Source organism: Corvus moneduloides, chromosome 4 (genome assembly GCF_009650955.1).
Source record: "Corvus moneduloides isolate bCorMon1 chromosome 4, bCorMon1.pri, whole genome shotgun sequence".
NCBI lineage: Eukaryota > Metazoa > Chordata > Aves > Passeriformes > Corvidae > Corvus > Corvus moneduloides.
In genome coordinates, this window is record NC_045479.1 from 20,145,120 (window position 1) to 20,162,826 (window position 17,707).

Consider the following 17,707-nt stretch of genomic DNA (forward strand, 5'->3'; position numbering starts at 1 on the left):
TACTATTTTGATCAATATTTTGTAACATCTGGCTTTGGTGACATATTTTGGTGGCATAAATTACGGCATTCTCAGAGGTGAGCAGACAGCTGAGGTGGTCAGTGATCTATCCAGAATGGACCTGTGAAATATTGTGATGCCCCCCGATCTGCATTTCTTGACAGAGAAAACAAGGTTGTATCAGAAGAGTTCTGACCAAGTCTAATACAGTTTGTAGTTTGCACCCACAAAAACTTGCTGCTTTAAAGGAAGCCTGTGTGTTCCAGAGATAAACAAAATAGAGCTCTCCTCATGGGAGAAGTAAAGCCTGTGGAAAAGTCTCTTGATTTAGGTTTGTGGATAAGTTCTTGAGACTTCTAAAGAAATGCTGTATAGATTAACATTTTTAAAAACTGCTGGAAAAAAGTTTCTCATTGTTCATTAACGGGAAAGATGGTGTACTAATTTATGCCACATGCAATGTCCGTAGGGTGACCAAGGATCTAAGTCTCTGCATAATTTCACCCAAGGATATTAACTTCCCCACTGTGCCCAATTAAATCCATCCCCATGCTAATCTGAGAACAAACAGGATAAAACACAGATTTATTTCTGGAAAACTGTCTAAAGCAGAAAGGAATTAAATATCTCTCTATTCTTTGGAGGGCATTTACAACTTTTGTAATTAGTGATTAGAGCTCAGAAACAAATGTTGAGATTCATTTCCTTACTGTGCCAGGATTTATTTCATGTAACCTCAACCATTTCAGGTTGCTGGTCAGTGGAAGGGAGAGGAGCCACCTCCAGAGCCACGTGGGGTGGCCCATCTCTGCAGCCGTGGCTCTCTTGTTAATTGTAGGAGCTTAAATGAGTGGCTTATAGAAATCTCACTTCCTAACATGAATTCAGTCTGTAGCAACTAATAGGTCTTGTTTGCCTCTACTCTTTGCCTCTACTTTTCTGGCCAGTGAACTCAGGACTGTTACTTTGCTGGTCACTGGCCCCATAACTTGCTTTCCTACTCTTCTCAGCTGTAATCATTTCACTAAGGTGTGAACTCCTTTTAGTTTTTACCCTTTGCTTTTGTTGGATCCATTTTTGCTTGTTTCTCAGGCTAAGTAAACCCTTGTTTTTATTGTTACTGTCTGGTGTAAGGTAAAATCTGGTTCTCCATTGATATAAAGAAGAAGAATTGTCACATTCTCTGCGTTTGAGACTTTGGCATGCTTATATACAACACCTAATCTGATTTTTACTTTCTAAAAATAGATCTCTCAAGCTCCAGGGAAGAAAGCTGCAGTGTTGCCTTAAGAAATCAGAAGAGGCCAGACAAGAGTTTAGTCATAAATCCTTGTACCTGTGGTCTCCAGATGAAGGACCAATAATTTAGTCTAAAATCCTGAGCTGAATGCAGCAAAGCACAAGGCCCCAGATGTCACAAGATGTTGCTATCAATCCGTTGATCTTTGTGAACCCCTGCTGAAGGATTAGTGTTCATAAATCATTGCCTGGAGAGCTATCTCAAAGTCTCCTTACTCAGGCTTTGTAGCCAGTGCTGGGTGACAGCATTTGCATTCACTCCTCATGTTCCTGGTTGCTGATTAAAAATTAACCCTTTCATACCGTTTGGTGTCCTTAGCCTGATTGCTCTGGAGAAGGGAGCATAGGAATTTTAATGACCTTTGAAATGAGTTAGACTTCTTGTTGCTGAATTTCCTATTTTGCCTGTGGTTTAAACTTGGGTGAAGTCTTGCAGAGGAAGTTGTTGTAAATTATTATGGAAGGCTCGTTTTCCTGAAGCAGAACAAGCTATTTATTAATCACAAGCTTGTTCAGCATGATTTTAGCTAATTGTCTGAAGGGTATGTAGTCAGAATGTTGAAAATTGGGGAAAAAAAAAAAAAAAATCAGTCCCAAACCTCTGATGAGCTCTGAGAAAGGGCTACTTCCTTGGGTCACTTACTTCAACTCTGCCCTGAGTTTTATCATGCTTCAAGAACATTGGGTGTGCAAAGTGTTGTTGGATTGAACCTTGCTTGGTTTGGATTCGGATTATCACCAGCTTTCCTTGAGTATAATCCTTGCCAGTACAGACAGAGCATTGTTTCATAATACCATTTACAGAAGAATGTTTACGACTGGGCTGCAGATGTCTACTGTGGTTAACGTGTTTAGTGTACTATTGAAATATGTATTCCAGTGCTTCATCCTATGTACCAAATAAAAGAAATTTTCTGTGCTGCTTTGGGGTTGTAGCAGAAGTCTGCAAGAAAAAACCTGTCCAGGTCTTTAGCTGAAGAGAATCTCTAAACTTTCAATGTGGATGTAATTATTTATTCCTGATTTGTTTAAAAATTCAGGAAGTTTGAAGGCAGTAGCTTGTGTAAACATGGCTAGAGATGGCAAAGATGTAAGTAACCATTTTGATGCTGCTGTCTTGCCTCGACCAGGTGGCACTGATTTTTCTGTCTAGGTTGGGTAGGGAATGTTTAGGTGAATGGTCAGCCCTAACCCAGTGGGATACAGCTCAAGGAAAAGCTACTATGTTACGTACCTGCTCTTTGCTGTCAAGAAGATGCTCCGTGGAAAGCATTAACTCTGGCCTGAAATTAGGGGCAGCTGGGCAGCAGGAGAGCAATGGGTTAGCTGGAGAGCAATGTACTTCAGCCAAAACAAGCAGGCAGAACACCGTCCATTTTCTGCCTCTCATGCAGAAATCAGACCAAAAATGAAGAGCAATCAGACCAAAAAGAGGAATATATTGAACTTTTTCTCTAAAACAAGAACAGGATCTGATCTTCAACCAGAGTCTCACCATACTGCTGCCAGTGCATACTTTTTCCTCCTCAGTGAGAAAAGTTGTGTCCCAATAGGAGGAATGAATTATGTATGTCAGCTTTAAGCAATGCTGTATGAGGGAATTTTGTTCTTTGTACTTTAGACCAGTGTAATGAAAAGTTAAATATTAATATGTCCTCAGAACTTTTCTCAAATATTTGTGATATGAGACTGTTAATTTACGAGGCAATGAACAGAGGTAAAATTTTTACATGTGGCTTTTGTTATCATGCTAGTAATTAGAATAGTACAAGCAATGTAAATCAAATGTTATCAAGTAGGGAGGCAGTTGCTAAATAGCAGCTGGGGAACTTTTAATATACAGAACTCTTGGAAACTGGAACCTCTGACATCTGTGAGATTGTAGAATGGTAGTGACAGAGGTGGCTGCTGAATGCATGCACTCACGCTTGAAATGTCACTTTTTTGTCTCTCTCAGTCCAGTGGAAGAAGTGGCAATTATTTTGTGTATCTCTTCCAGCAGAGTCTCCTCTGTGACTTGACCCCACACAGACTTGTGAGAAATGGTTTGATTTGCCCTTCTGACACTTTGTGAGAAGGTCACCTTTATGGTTTTCAGTCTCCAAAGTTCTTGGTTCCCATTTCTGCCCCACCCCCTTTCACTTTGTCTAGGTAGTCCCGGTGTTCACATACCTTTTTAGGCCGGTAATTGCCCAACAAAAGTGCTACCATGTCCCCTGTCTCAGTTTTTTGTAGCTCCTGATAGGGAGAGGCAGAAATTGTATTGATGTGGCTTCTTATATTCAGTATTTTCTCCAGAGGTGTCCCATTGTGGGACAGGGTCTTTGCAGGTTACCAAGTGCATTAGAAATGCCTTCTGCCAAGGAGAGGTGATTAAGCCTGGATCACATGATTCCATGTGAATGATCTTCAGTGTTCTTGTGCTCAGTGCACTGTAATTCACAGGTCAAATTCCTGCTCTGGTCTAAATGGAGTTTTCTGGAAGTTGAAGCTGTGCACAGATGCTTCCATTCTGAGATGATTTAAGGCCTACACACGTAGTTCCCTTTTCTCTGTGTATATATACACAGCTGATTATTGTGTTGATAAGCAGGGCTGTTTATCTTTCTCTTTAGAGAAATTGAAATTTGGTGCCTAGATAGCATCCTCTACAAACTTCCTTATTAGATTCATAGCTAGTGGTTCCACACGTATTTTAGCAAGATGGGCCAAGACTGCATTTTGGACAAATCAGTCCTGGGGATGGAACAAAGGTCTTGTTCTTACGGCTCTTGTATTTAAGTAACAAACTAACATTTCATCCAGTTGTTCACACCCCTGGCTAAATTCAGGGGATTCATGTTTTTGCTGCACTTGCAGTATTACAATACTCTTTAATCATTAAAGGCACTGAATGCTGCTGATCTTAAAGGTCTTTCACAACCTAAAGAATTCTAAATTTCTTTGTCAGCTGCTTCACACTCCTAGTGTGCGTGAACATGATCTTTTGATCGGTTCTTGGACCCATGCATATGCAGTACATATCATTAGATTATAATTAACTGTAATTATGTATGGAGATCAGCCCAAGTCATAAAATGGAGATTTAGATATTTACTATGCTAATAAGAAGATTTGGTGAGGATAAAGGGCTTGATTTTTTAATTTTCACTTCCACAATGGTGTGACAGATCTTTAGAGAAAGAGTTGTTAAAATTAGTAGAGCTGCAGTTACTCTCCACACTACAGATTTCTTACTGCAGAGTGCTATAGGCAAGGTTCAGGCCCAAAAGGTTTTGTCATTGGCGTAATGAAGCACTGCTTCAGAGAAGCTGAGATGGTCGAAAACAGGTTGCAGGAGCCCTGAGAGATGAGCTTGTCCACAGACATACCAGAAAGTGTTGTGAACTATATAAAAACATTATAAGGACAGTTGTACAAACAGTGCAGGTGGGATTTCTGCTGAGGAGAGGGGAGTATTCACCTTTATTTTGATGCTGCAGTTAAATTCCAGGCACAAGTACTTTCCAGGTGTGCACAGATGTGCTGTGTACAGTTGTATCAGGCCGTGCTGCTCCTGACACCAATAAACAGGGTACCAAGTGTTGCTATGCTAACCCCACAGTCTGATTCTAAAGGCTTTATTAATGAAAACAAACCAGTTAAGTAATATTGGAAATGATAAAATAGGTTGAATCGCCTCTATGATTAAGGCTCTACATTAGCATTTAGCTTTTGCTGGGAAGATAGCTTTTTTTATTGTCTGTTTACATCTGGAAACAAATATTTCATGTTGTGTAAATAATTTAATCTTTATTGCTGGTACTGCTGCATATAAAGTGTCGCTGTGTTGATACCTGCTGGCTAAGTGAAGTAGGGAGGGATGGATACATTTATGCATGGTATTATTTTCTGTATTTAATGGAAATGAAAAGTGAAATAACGAGTTAGGGAACACCACACTAGAATTATTGTTCTTTGTCATTGTGGAACAAAGCATCAGTGTTGCAGGACCTTAGTTAATCACAGTGTAATGACCTGGATACACTGAAGTGTTCCCTTCTCCCTCTCCCCCTGCTGTGGTGTTTTAATGTGCTTTGCCCTCGAGTAGAAGGCTTCATTTTGGAAAGATTTTTTTAATGAGGAGGGGCTTATAAAATGATTTTCAGAGCTTCTCTGGACACAGTTCCTGATATAAGAGTATGGAGGAGGAATGCAGATGGAGGATAAGGTGGACAGGAGCTCTGTAGTTGGAATGGCTGCTGGATGTCTCACATCCACACTTTAAAATTTTTTCCTGAAACCACCTCCAGGCTCTGAAAGCTGACATTACTCATATAAAATATTTTTAAAGTTTTAACTTTTTAAAACCCATTGTAAGTTATCTTTTAAGAAGGCACATTAGCACAGAAATGGAGGAATCTCAATACTTGTTGGCAGGACTAAAATTGCTCAGAATTTAATCAGGTGTTTAAATGTGTCAATTAAAATTGTTGCTTCTACTAACATTACTGTCCTAATTGTGAAGAAAATTGAAGCCAGTTTGTTTACTGAGTATGTCTGACTCCTGCCACAAGACCCGTGGAATCTGTCTGCTTAGGGAAAAAGCAACCCAGCATGTTATTAGATAATTACCTCCTATTGAAAAATAGATATGAAGTGAGTGAAGGAATCAGTTATGTTTCCAGATTAAACTGTGTAGAGTTTTCTGTGGTTTATATTACCTGATGTATCAATTATGATTCTGTATTAGGCCTCAATATTAAAACATTAGTGGACTGTATTCTCTGACTTGGCTTGAAGCCCACAATATCATGTCTGCAAGTGGTGCAGCTCATTGCTCTAGCACACTTCAATAGTTTCTGGTTACAAAACGTGGCAAGAGGTGGTAAAAGCATGCCTGACTCTGCTTAACGTGATGTTCCCAGCAGGAACATCTCTTTTTTTCCTTTGTTTTTTTAGTTATGTCTTAATCAAACCTTGATGAGACAAATCTTCCCTCACTGCAGTGCCTGATGTGGGTGTCTGACAGCCTGATACTCCTTCCGTAGTTCTCAGGGGGAGCTGGGGGCAGAAGAGTGTTAGCAGAGGATGACGTGGGCCATGTGAGATTAGAAGCACAGCAAGCTCTTGTTTTCCTCTTGACTACAGAAGGTGGTTGGAGCCAAATGGCTTCTTAGAGTTTTATGGCTACAAAGGTCTAACTGGAAGCTGATGGTCTCTATCCCTGCTAGGGCTCAGGTCAACACCTCTCCTGAAAATTTTCTTGTCATCCAAAATGCTCCTTGATCAGACCTTTGACAAAGCCTTTGGTTTGAAAACCTGCTGATCTTCAGTGGGGATAACACAGCATGTGTTGGTTTGCGGATCAGTCAAATTTCCAGTTGCAATATATAGAGCAAAATAGTTTGTGGCAAGAGGGGCAGCAATGTTTGACTGTATGTGTGTTGTGTACTGATGAGTACCTGTTCTAGGTGAAACCAAAGAGTTAAGCCAAAAGCTTTAAAATCATGTCTTTTAATATGAGGTTCCTGTGTGCATCTGTGCTTAGGCTGAGAGAGGCTCAGACATTGCCTCTCAGAGGTGCTGATTATAGGAATCCATCCGACTCTTCCCTGGTGATCAGAGAAGTAGATAAATTGTGTTACTTTGGTCCCCATGCTTGAATTTTTGTGCACCCAAACTGAGAGTTGTTGCATAGCAGCTTTTACAAGGGAGCCTTTATTTTCAGTAACTTCCACAATAGATTAAGGGTTTAGCTCTTGGACGATTGCTAGGGAAAAGAAAATTAGGACTTAATGACAACACTGTCTAGAATCCCATGATCTGTCAGAAAATCTTTTCTCACTGTAGGTATTGCAGTTGCTTCTTGCTAACCAGTGTTGCTAACCTGTACTAATTTCAATTTCCCCTTGCAGTAATGCGTAGAAATCCATTCGGGATGGACATTTGCTGTCGGAAAGGATCCAGAAGCCCACTCCAGGAACTGTATAATCCCACCCAGGTGAGTGTCTCGTGGCTATAATTAAACTTCCCAATCCAGCATACAAATACCATCTCTTTTGATGATATTTTGGTATGTTTTTCTTATTTACATGCAACAGCTGCCTTCATTCAGGAGAACTGATCCAGGAACCTGCAGGGTTTAGTTATAAAGTTCTACAGTTAAGCTAAGGGCCTGATTTTTAAAGGCTTTTAGTGATTTTAATGATGTGGACTCCTCCAAAATCTTTCCTTAGGTACCCAAAAGCCTTAAAAGGGTATACTTTTTAGATCTAGCTAGAAGCTGAGGCGTTGTGTTGACACAGAGTTGCAGGGTGGGGTGAGAGAATGTGACATGATCTGCATGAGACAAGGAGTGCAGCAAGACTGTAAATTGTAATAATAATACATGAATATAATTTATATGATTTTCAGGTAGCCAGCTGCCTTTCCTCTCCTGGTCCATGGCCTGTATGGAGTCTAGACAAACACTAGCTCACGTTCTTCCTTACACAGTGTGCTATTCAACACCTGACTGTCTTGATAGGAGCTTAGGATAACCTCAGTTATTGCTCCTCTTGTGACAAGCAGCAGAGGAAAGCTACCTGAAATTCATGCTCCTGTTTGCTCCTTTAAATCAATTTTTTCCCTACATGTGGGCTGAATTGGCACATTCAGGAGAAGCATTTCCTGTTGGCAGCTGAGAGGAAGTGCTGCCATTGAGAGAAAATGCCAGCTGACTATTAAACATATTTATTAAAGTTTAACAACTGCCTATTATATATTTATCCATCAATGAATACATTGAGTTTTACTAAATTGGCTATTAGGGAAAGTGACTATCCCAGTAAATCTAACTTGTTAGATTTAACAAGGCAGTAAATGTTTTAAATACTATTTGATTATGAAGAGACTCACTATATAGTGTGCAGAAAGAAGTCTGAGGGATTTAAAGTACTTACATAAAGAATTGACAGCAACCCAAAGATATGTGGTGTCTGTTATGTAGCACAGTAAAGCTCCGTTTGCTCGTTGGCGTTGTTTTTATGAACGCGGGCTGACTTTATAATTCAATTCGAATTCTGGGCATGACTGGGAACATAAGTTTGTCATGCTATGATACCACCCCTTATTGGCTGTTATGGGAATCAGCATTGCATAAATGGAAAGTGCATGCAGAAGCCCTGAAGAGGAAAAATCCAGTGCTGCAAAGGAAAACTATTAGCATTTGCAGGTTAAATTTAGAGACTCTGTGCAGATACTCAAGAGGAGCGGGTAAGGGAGAAGAGACTGGCTGAGTAATTAGTCTTTCTGGGGTCTGCTGTGTGTCAATCAAAACCTTTTGCCCTTTAACGTCATTAAAGGCCAAGCTGTAAGAAAGAAACATCCACTGAAGGGCCATCATCCCAGAGCCCTTGCAAATTTGGACAACTGAAAAGATTTCCTGAGCTTCCTGAAGCAGGGGACATAGCTGGCAGCTCCTTCACTGCCTCTCCTTCCTTTGTGTACCCTGACCAAGCAAACCATTAGCATCACTTTCAGGGCTCACCTGTGAGCCAGCCAGAACATCAGCGTTTGAGGAAGTGCAGCAGTTCTGGCAGCTGATGTTGAACTAAAGAGATGATGTTTTTTATGCAGAAGTGTTTCCATCACCTTGCTGATACCATTTTTATCAAGCTTCTAATTTTTGTTTCTTTCTTTGTTTTTAGTTGTTGCTTGATTTTTTGGGAAGGGGGCTTTGCATGCTGCCCTCAGTGCTAGAGGGACAGACAAATGAGCGTATGCAATCTGGGAAAACAGTAATAGGAAAAAGCAGTGAGTAGAGGCTGCCAGAGAAAACAACAGACTGGAGATGACACCTAGAATGTTTCATCAAATACACGGTTAATTTTTTTTTTTTTCCATTTTTGCCCAAAAAGATGTCTCTCTCACCTTTCTTAAGGTGGCAGATTAGAGACTGGTGTGTATTCTGGCAGGAGGGTGCTTGTTCCTCAAGAGTTCACCAGTACTTGCAAGGGTGGGGGGGAAGGAGATTGGATCTCTTATGTTTCCTTGCTGCAGCAGTCGCAATCAGCCATTTCTAAAGTCAGCTCAAAAGTCAGTATACAATAAATATGCAAGAAGACAAGGCCAGGCTGGATGGAAGCTCTAGTGGAAGGTGTCCCTTCTCATGGCAGTTGGAACAAGATGATCTTTGAGGTCCCAGCCCAAACCACTCTTTGATTCTACAAAGGTATTTTTGACCAAAATCTCTCTCGGAGATCTAGATAATGAGAACAGTTAGATCTTTAACCTTTGGCTTTCAGAACCTGTTGGACTCCTGATCTGGTGAATCCACACTTCTCTCCTGGGTGTCAATTGCTGTGTGTGCCATCACAGAAACTCTCTGGTACTCAGTTTAGCTGCCTCAGAGCAACAGCGCAGCTGATTGAGCAGATATTGGCAGTTCTCCTTGTAGTTCAAAGTAATATGTGTAATTTAAACACCAAACGTAGGCCACTGAAAGATGCCCTGAAGCTGTGGTTTTGGATTACTGTGAGCTAGGTGTAGCTGTGATTTTTTAAGGGTAGGAAACTTTAAATTTGAGATGCATTAAGGGCCCAAACTGCCTTGCATTCTGTGTGCTCCTGGCTGTTCCCTGCCTAGGGAGATGAGAGTTTGGCCATCGATTGAAATCGGTGTCAGATAGAGTCAATACTCACTGAGATTTCAGGCACTGTAGTTTAACATGAGTAAGGTTTTTCTACTGTGTGTTTAATATCAAGTTGCACTGCCCTCATAAAACCAGATGGAGACAGGTTGATTCATACCAGCTGAGAGTTTGACTGTGGTTATTTACTGTGTTGACGTATACCAGCCTCTCTGATCCTGGCCTGTTGTTTCCTTCTATGGAGTTACTTGAGTTGTTTGCAGATGCCATCGTTTGTCTGTTGAATCTTTTTTTGGCCTGGTGAATGAATGTGAAGAGGAAAGAGACAGGAAAGGAAAAAATAAGAGAAGGGGAAAAAAAATAGTAAAAAAAAAGGTAGAATGAAAGATTTGGCTTCAGGAAATTCAAATGTAGCAATGGACTGGAGGTGACTGAGTGGGTCGTTTGGTGGCTTGTAGGAGCTGAATGATAGAATTGCAGTCAGATTTTCAGACGACTCATCACAATTGTTCCTGTGGTGAGTGGAGAAAGAGAGGACAAATGGGTGGAGATAGCACTTGAATTAGGGCTTGAGAAAGTGTCCATGACAAAGCCCATGTGGTATGTATGCCTTAGCTGAGTGTCTGGCCTTGTGATTATTGTAAAAGTAAGAACAACACATTTGCTCTTTTGCCTGTGGTAATAAAGCAGAAAATAGGAAGTGCATTTGTCTGTGGACAGAAGATTTCTTCTCTAGGGCTTTCACTGCAAGATTTTTCGTGAGCACTAATATACCATGAGGGCAAGAAAAATCAATATAACAGACTGGATTTACACTGAATAAGTGGATTACCAGTCTGTGGTCTCCTCATACATGGCAGGCAATGTGTAGCATATCTGAGACCTTATTATCTGTTGTTTTGTCTTTCATTTTCAGGTGGAGGTTTAGTAATAAACCTGCAGAGATACCAGTGGCAAATTTTGAGGGCCAAAATGGACCATTTATTTAATGAGTTTATTAAAAACCCCATAATTATAAATGGAAAGAGAAGGAGGATTCAAACACACAACAAGTAGCAAAGGAGAAAATCTAGATGTAACTGAAAACAGATGAAGGGCCCTGCAGGAATGTGACACAAGCTACATTTTATCTTGTGTGGATTTGGTGGGGATTTTTTGCCTATGAAACCCCAGGAATTTAAGAATGTGGGTAAACAAATACTTGCAAGACATATTCTTAGAAGACAACGTATACAACTGTGTCTTGTAATTTACATGGCTTTGTCCAGCCCCACTGCTCCAAGAATAACAGGTAATTGTGGGTCAGCCCACGAGCTGGAGTCACCAGAAGTTCAGAATTGGGTAACAATGCTCACACTTTTGTGGTTAACATTGATCTATTTGGTGCAGTGAACGCGCTACTGAATTACAAGAAGTTGCAGACCCAAAATAGACCAAATGTTGGAGGAATGGGAAATAATTGCGTCTTTAAGGTTAGATTTTGTCTTCTAGTTGTCAAGATTAACATTTAATTCTTATTAAATACAAATAATACCATTGCTTAGTCTAACTGTCTAGACTTCTGAGAGGAACACGGAAGAGATAAAGTTGTGTATGCAACAGGGTCCAAATCCAAGGAGGAATTTGTTTCGGTTTCTAGTTTGACATTGCCGAACTTTAGTTCATGAATCAACCTGACTGTTTTGCTAAAGGTCATGCTGTTTGCTGTGTTACTTGCCTTTGCAAACATATTTCTTTTTGTCGAGGAGAGGTATTTCTAGGTGTCTGCTTTTGATGTAGCTGGAGCCAGGTCTAGTGATTTGCTAAAGCTGGTGAGTCAGAGCTGTAGACTATGTGTTTGTTGCCTTTGTGTTACAAAATTATATTGGACTGGTTTAGTGCAGTCATTCCAAAATGACCCATTTCTTTTATTACTTCTATTTTTTTTTCCCTCCTCTCCTTCCTACCAGGAGAAGGGAAGTAAGTGAACTCTTGCCTTGCAGACACTGTTTATACATCCTCAGTCACCTCAGGCCACAAATGCTGCTTTTTGGGAGCTGCCCTGTGATTATCTGTGACTTAGACTGCCTGGATTTTGCACCACCAAATATCAGCCTAGTTCAGCCCACATCACTCACCTGGGTTGTTGTTTTCTATCTTCAGCTGGTTTCCACTAGGATGACTCTGTGGGCAGCTGTACCAGTTCCTTGACAGAGGTTTGTGGTGAGCTTTGTGGTCTGAGCTCTGTGTGCACATCATGCACAGCACTTTGTACCCAGGTTCCAGTGCTTGAGGCCTGATATTTCTGTCCTTGGTGAGCCCGAGGCGCTGAGCACTGTGCAGTTTGTTTCAGTGTGCTCTGGCTTCTCGTTCTCAGAAACACAAGAACCAAAGAGCAGGTCATTGAGTAGGATGAAGGGTCTAGTTCACCTGGTGGTTTGTCTTCAGCAGCAAGTGACCAGACTACAAGAAAGATAAAAACCCATGATAACTCTTCCAGAGCACAACCACCTGTGAGTCATGAGCTTCCTGAGCCAGACTTGTGTTTTCATCAGCTATATCATGCAAGAAAAGCCTGAGATGACACACAATTACCAGATCAGTCAAAAAGGGGGGGAAAAAAGTAGATCTCCAGAATTACTGGTGAATTCCAGTAAGACAAGAAAATTACACTAGCACTTTACACCAGTGCTATCCATTATTTTTTTCTCCAGTTTTCATGTAGATGTATTCTGAGTTTCAGATTTCTTCCTTGAGACAGCCATATAGCTGTCCTGGGAAGTGAACTTCAGAGTATGAGAAATAGTGCAGTTTATCCAAAGAACAGTATGTTAGAATTTATTGATGCTTTGCAACTGACTCATAAATATATATATGGCCTTATTGAGGGCAAGAAGTGGCCCAAAAGTCCTACCAGTACTGAAAACATATGTTGTGTGATTGATGCTGATCTTTGTAGGCAAATCTGTGCAGATGATAACAGCACTGTAAATACAGCTCATAATCACAGTATTTGATTGATCATAGATTAAAAACTCCTTAATGGGAAAGGCGCAGAATGGAGACATAAGGAAGAGCAGTCGATGTGCAATGCCAAACTTTGGGTACCTACACCTGTTGGTAAACAACAACTTCAAGTGTAATTAGCCTCGTTTGCTGCAGCAAAATGCCTGCTGATGAAAGAGGAGATAATTGATTTACTCCATGGATGACTTCTTATGCAGAGACATTACTTACTGTCGTGCTTGGAAGTCATAAAACAGCAGCTGGCCTGGCATGAAATATTACATTAACCTTAGCAGAAAAATTGCACTAGTGAGAATGCTTTGTTATTAATTACTGATTACAAATGATAAGAGCTGGTTTCAGATGCTGAGGAAATTACTTGGGGAGGGAAAGGTTTCAGGTATGGTGTGCTTCATAGATCATTCATTGTGACATGATGGATACCTTTGTAAGTCAAGAGGAATTAATCAGACAAGTATGTACATTAACTACCAGCACTCAGGGCTAGAATTATCCCCAGGACATGCTCATTCAAGTTCCTGCTGTGCATTGGGATGAATTTTTGGGCACCTGTGTTTAATAAAAGACTTGTTACCTGCATGAAATGAAAGAAAATACAGTCTCACTCAAAGTGGCTCAGATTTCCCAGATAGAAATAGAAGCAGCAGCTCTTTTTAATTTCTCCAGTCCTTGATTTGTATTTCATTATTTTGAGAGCATATGAGTTTTATTATAAAAGATTTCTGGAGGCATAGAAGTGTGAGAGGAAAGGTTTAATAATACAAGAGACATGGCCAAAACCGAAAGGGTTGCATGTGCTGGAGGTGAAAGAGGGTAACACAGCTTTCAAAACTATCTGTATGCAATGTCTGGGCTCTCTGTTAGAGAAGCATTTGGACAGCTGGGTGGAGAGAAGACCTGGACTCCAGCACTCTGACCTGGTGCCATTCAGTGGCTTTTTGTGGTTAATTGTCTCCAAATCAGACCTCTGGAGACCTGAACCATGTTGGCTCAGTCAAATGCTTGCTCCGAACTCAGTAATATTCAAATGGGACACCTTGCCTGCTTCTTTCTCTGCATGAAGTTCCTCATTTTTCCTTTCCATTTTTAAGTTTTGGATCAGAAAAGATGGGTAATCATACTTCAGAGTGCAGGGGGATATGGCAGTTTGGAGGATCAGGAAGCAAAGGGCAGTGGGAGGATGTCAGTGTTTGCAAATGGGAGTAATGAGCACGGATTTCTGCCCCCAGTCCCTGCTGAGCAGAGTTTGTCCTTTCTGTCTGTGCTCCAAGCATCAGAAATCATCCACGTACTCCAGCATCACTGGCTAAGTTGCTCTATCCCAGTGTTTTCAGCCTAGACCTTGTAAACTGTAGCCTCTCTTGCTTATTTCTGGTGCTAGTAGTTTTGCGGCAGCTTTCTCCATTGTGTGAGGGAGAGCAGCTGTGTTTGGTTAAACATCTGCCTTCTTTTCCCTGTGTTGGTTTGTTTTTTGTTTTTTTTTTTAATTGGTTTCTTAACTGCAGCAGAGTTGTTGCCCACTTGTGACAGGGCCAGATGATCTCTTTAAACCTGAGAGCCCAGCTGCAACCTCTCTCTCCCCTGAGGGACTGTAATGTATCCCAATAGATGTAAGTACGAAAATCAGAGAATACAGACATACAGTCTATCTACTGGTACTTGTAGTTCTTATTTACTTTAAGCTTTAATTTTAAGGAGGGAGAGAAGAAGTTGGTAAATCTGCAATTAGTTTCAAGAGGTTAGATTCCCCAAGTCCCAGTTTTGCAGACTTAACTGTATCTGATGCAGAACCTCAAGTTCTATAAAATGGCCTGTAATATCTGTCGATATGTATTATTCATTCAGTTTTTAATTTTGTACAATATAAATTAACCTCAGTAATTCAATGAGCTGTAGCTTACCAAAGCTTTCTTCAGTAAAAGTGCAATAATCTTCTTGTCTGTTTATGCAGGGAAATTCAGGAATATTTCTCTATGAATGCCACAGATGTAGCAAGGTTAAAATACTGCCCTTTGAAAGATGTGGCTACAGGAGCCAGTGTGCCTTTTGGGATTCCTACACTAAGGAAATTCATAGTACTATGGAGAGACAGGCTGTGGTGTTTTTGTACAAGTGTGTAAATCATCAGATCAAGCACAGATTATTTAAGGACTCTTTCCAAGGAAGTTTACTTTTAGTTGAAGTTTGTGGAGAAGTGTAAGGTGGGCCAAGCCAGATGCTGCAGTCCAGTCCATACTCAGTGTGCTGGAAGAGCAGGCTTCCCCTCCAATGGGGCTGCTCCCTGTGGTTATGGACAGTGCTGAGCAGAAAGGTCAGCTGGAAAATATGCAGTTTGTGGATGGCTGAAAGCAGTTGTGAGTTTGGGCTGCGTTCTTCCATTTGCCGTAGCTGGGAAACACTTGGGTTGGCTTGGAGTTAATCTCACAGGGGAGTGTGTGCGGGTAATGATGGTCTTGAGGTGATTCAACTGTGCACCCCAGACTGGGCAGGTCATGTATCCAGGTGACACAGTGGTTTGAGTGTCTTCAGTCTCTCCTGTTCATGCTGTCATGCGTTCTGAAACTAAACAGAAGAAATGAGCAAGATTTCAGGCTGACAGGCTCTTCACTAAGCCTCTTGTCATGATGATCTGGGGATATAATAGAGTAACACCCGCGGATGATTTAAGACCTTGTGCGCTCATCAGTTGATCTAGTAAAACAGGGAGAAAATTCTGCCTTGCCCTGACAGTCTTGTTTGGCAACACCAAACCCTTGTGACAGCAGAAATTAACAGTTCACTGAATCCAGAGTACAAACTGGAGGGTCCTGGGCTATTCCTGCCAGTATTCAGGGCGCTCTCACAGGACTGGGAGCCGAATCCCTGCAAACAGAGGAGATATGTCTCATGCATGGGAAACACCCAGCTGCTGATTGTTGGATTTGTCCTTACATTTGTTTGTTTAATCAGCAGACTTTTTAGTTGTAAAAACAGGTTGTTTTAGTAATCGTCACCTGAGCACACTTAAACTGCTTTTATTCACTAGTTTTCAGGCCTTGCTTCTTACTCATGTGGAACAGGTGAGGAAAGAAAAGGAAAAGAAAGGTATTTTTACAAGGTAATACCTGTACAGCATTTGGACGTAACAAAAAAGTGTTTATATTGTGTATGTCTTTTTTTCCTCTGTAAATAACAGTACCTATCACACTGAGACCACTCAAGTAGATCACTATTACTCTACTTAACCTGTTGCAGTTGTGTATTCTGGTGTGGGTGGGATCTTGTATTTGAACCATCCTTATTTTTATGAGGCAATGGCAAAATGTGGGAGGCGGAATGAAAAAAAACATTTATTTCTTTCAGTGATGCTTTTGTGTAGTTGCACTGGAGGGAGGAGTGTCTTTGTATTCTAGGTTTTCCAGCATGCTGTCAGTATAGATGTTTCTATCCATTTATAACCTTGGGAGTAAAGTGAAACTTGATCTACTGAAAATTGATGGCAAAACTCCCAAGCTCTAAAGAGGCCAAACTTCGGGTTAAAAGAGTTGATCCAGGGGATCAGAAAGGAGCTATATTTGTGAGTATTTTTTTAATCTGTCTTTTCAGCATTCCACACACTCTATTGCACTAGAAAATACTGAAGGTTTTATGCTCAAAAGATTTCCCTTTTTTTTCCCATTGGTAGTGACATAATAAATATAGCCAAACCAAAGAGAGTTGGAAAATTTACAGTGCACTGAAATTGACATGTATTTCTGGTGCCTGGAAAATCCAGGAAGGAGAGTTCCTTTCTTTTCAACCTTAAATCACATCTGAACAGTATTCTGAGTGTTGTGCAGCATGGGGCTAAAAGCAAAACATTACATCCAATTTTTAGAGGAACAGTAAAAAATCACAACGTCCCTACAGTCAGATTGCCTGGCTGCACAGCAAATTAGCAACCTCTGTAGCTATCAAATTCATGCCTTAATATAACTCTTTTCTCCCTGTAAATGTGGCCTGTGTCTTAGATCATTTCAGACAAGCATCTGGGGATTAGTAAGAGGAAGTGAATATTAATTCAATTAGAGGATAGAAGATGAAGGTACAAGCTTGCATGGGGAATTGACATCGGGAGCCCAAGTAACAAAGACATCCCTATAGCTGGGAGAGGACAGTTTCATCTGTTCAAGTCAAACTTGGCTTTTGCCTTGCATATATTTTACTTATGAAATAGTAGTTGAAGGAGTTGTATTTACATAGCAATATAGTTAGTGTCATATTTTGTGAACTAAGCCTGGCTGACAATAGATGGATGAAAGATCTGGAGAGCAGATGCATAGTGGTAGCTTTCAGTTCATTTTGATACATTAAATATTCATAAAAAATTCAGCTGAAGGAGAAAAGAAATGTTTAGTTGAACCGGCAATGAGAAGCTGAAATTGCTGGTACTTCTCCAAAAGTGTAACACCTTACCTAATGTAAATTGAATGAAGGTTCCTGTGGGGAAGGGGAGACATGCAATATAAGGCACTGGTTTCTTTCTGTAAGAGATTGTTGTGCCAGTGACATCTCTCTATAAAGTAATAGCTAAAGATCACTATTCTGAGCACAGGAGATGCTTTTTTGTTCTTTTATTTCCATAGCCTTGGACCTACAAAAGCATATCCATGCACTTCCTTATTCTTAAATGCCATGTATTTACAGCCTGGAAACAAGTCCTTTCACACTGCATTTTCCAGGCAGGAGCACACCGTCCCTATGGGGGTAAGCCCTGGATCTGTAGGCTTCTCTCACTCCTTCTATGCACACTCATTTGTGTATGATCTTCTG

The 17,707-nt window shown here is 40.7% G+C and overlaps 1 protein-coding gene across 2 annotated transcripts in view; it reads left to right on the top strand.

Moving 5' to 3' along the window:
* The window catches only part of CHST11 (carbohydrate sulfotransferase 11), a 180,982-nt gene that overhangs the window by 82,440 nt on the left and 80,835 nt on the right, over window positions 1-17,707 (top strand). For both annotated transcript variants that reach the window (XM_032105908.1, XM_032105909.1), the window contains one exon: window positions 7,197-7,282. In XM_032105908.1, the coding sequence (XP_031961799.1) occupies window positions 7,197-7,282 (86 nt within the window). The remainder of the gene's footprint in view (window positions 1-7,196; window positions 7,283-17,707) is intronic.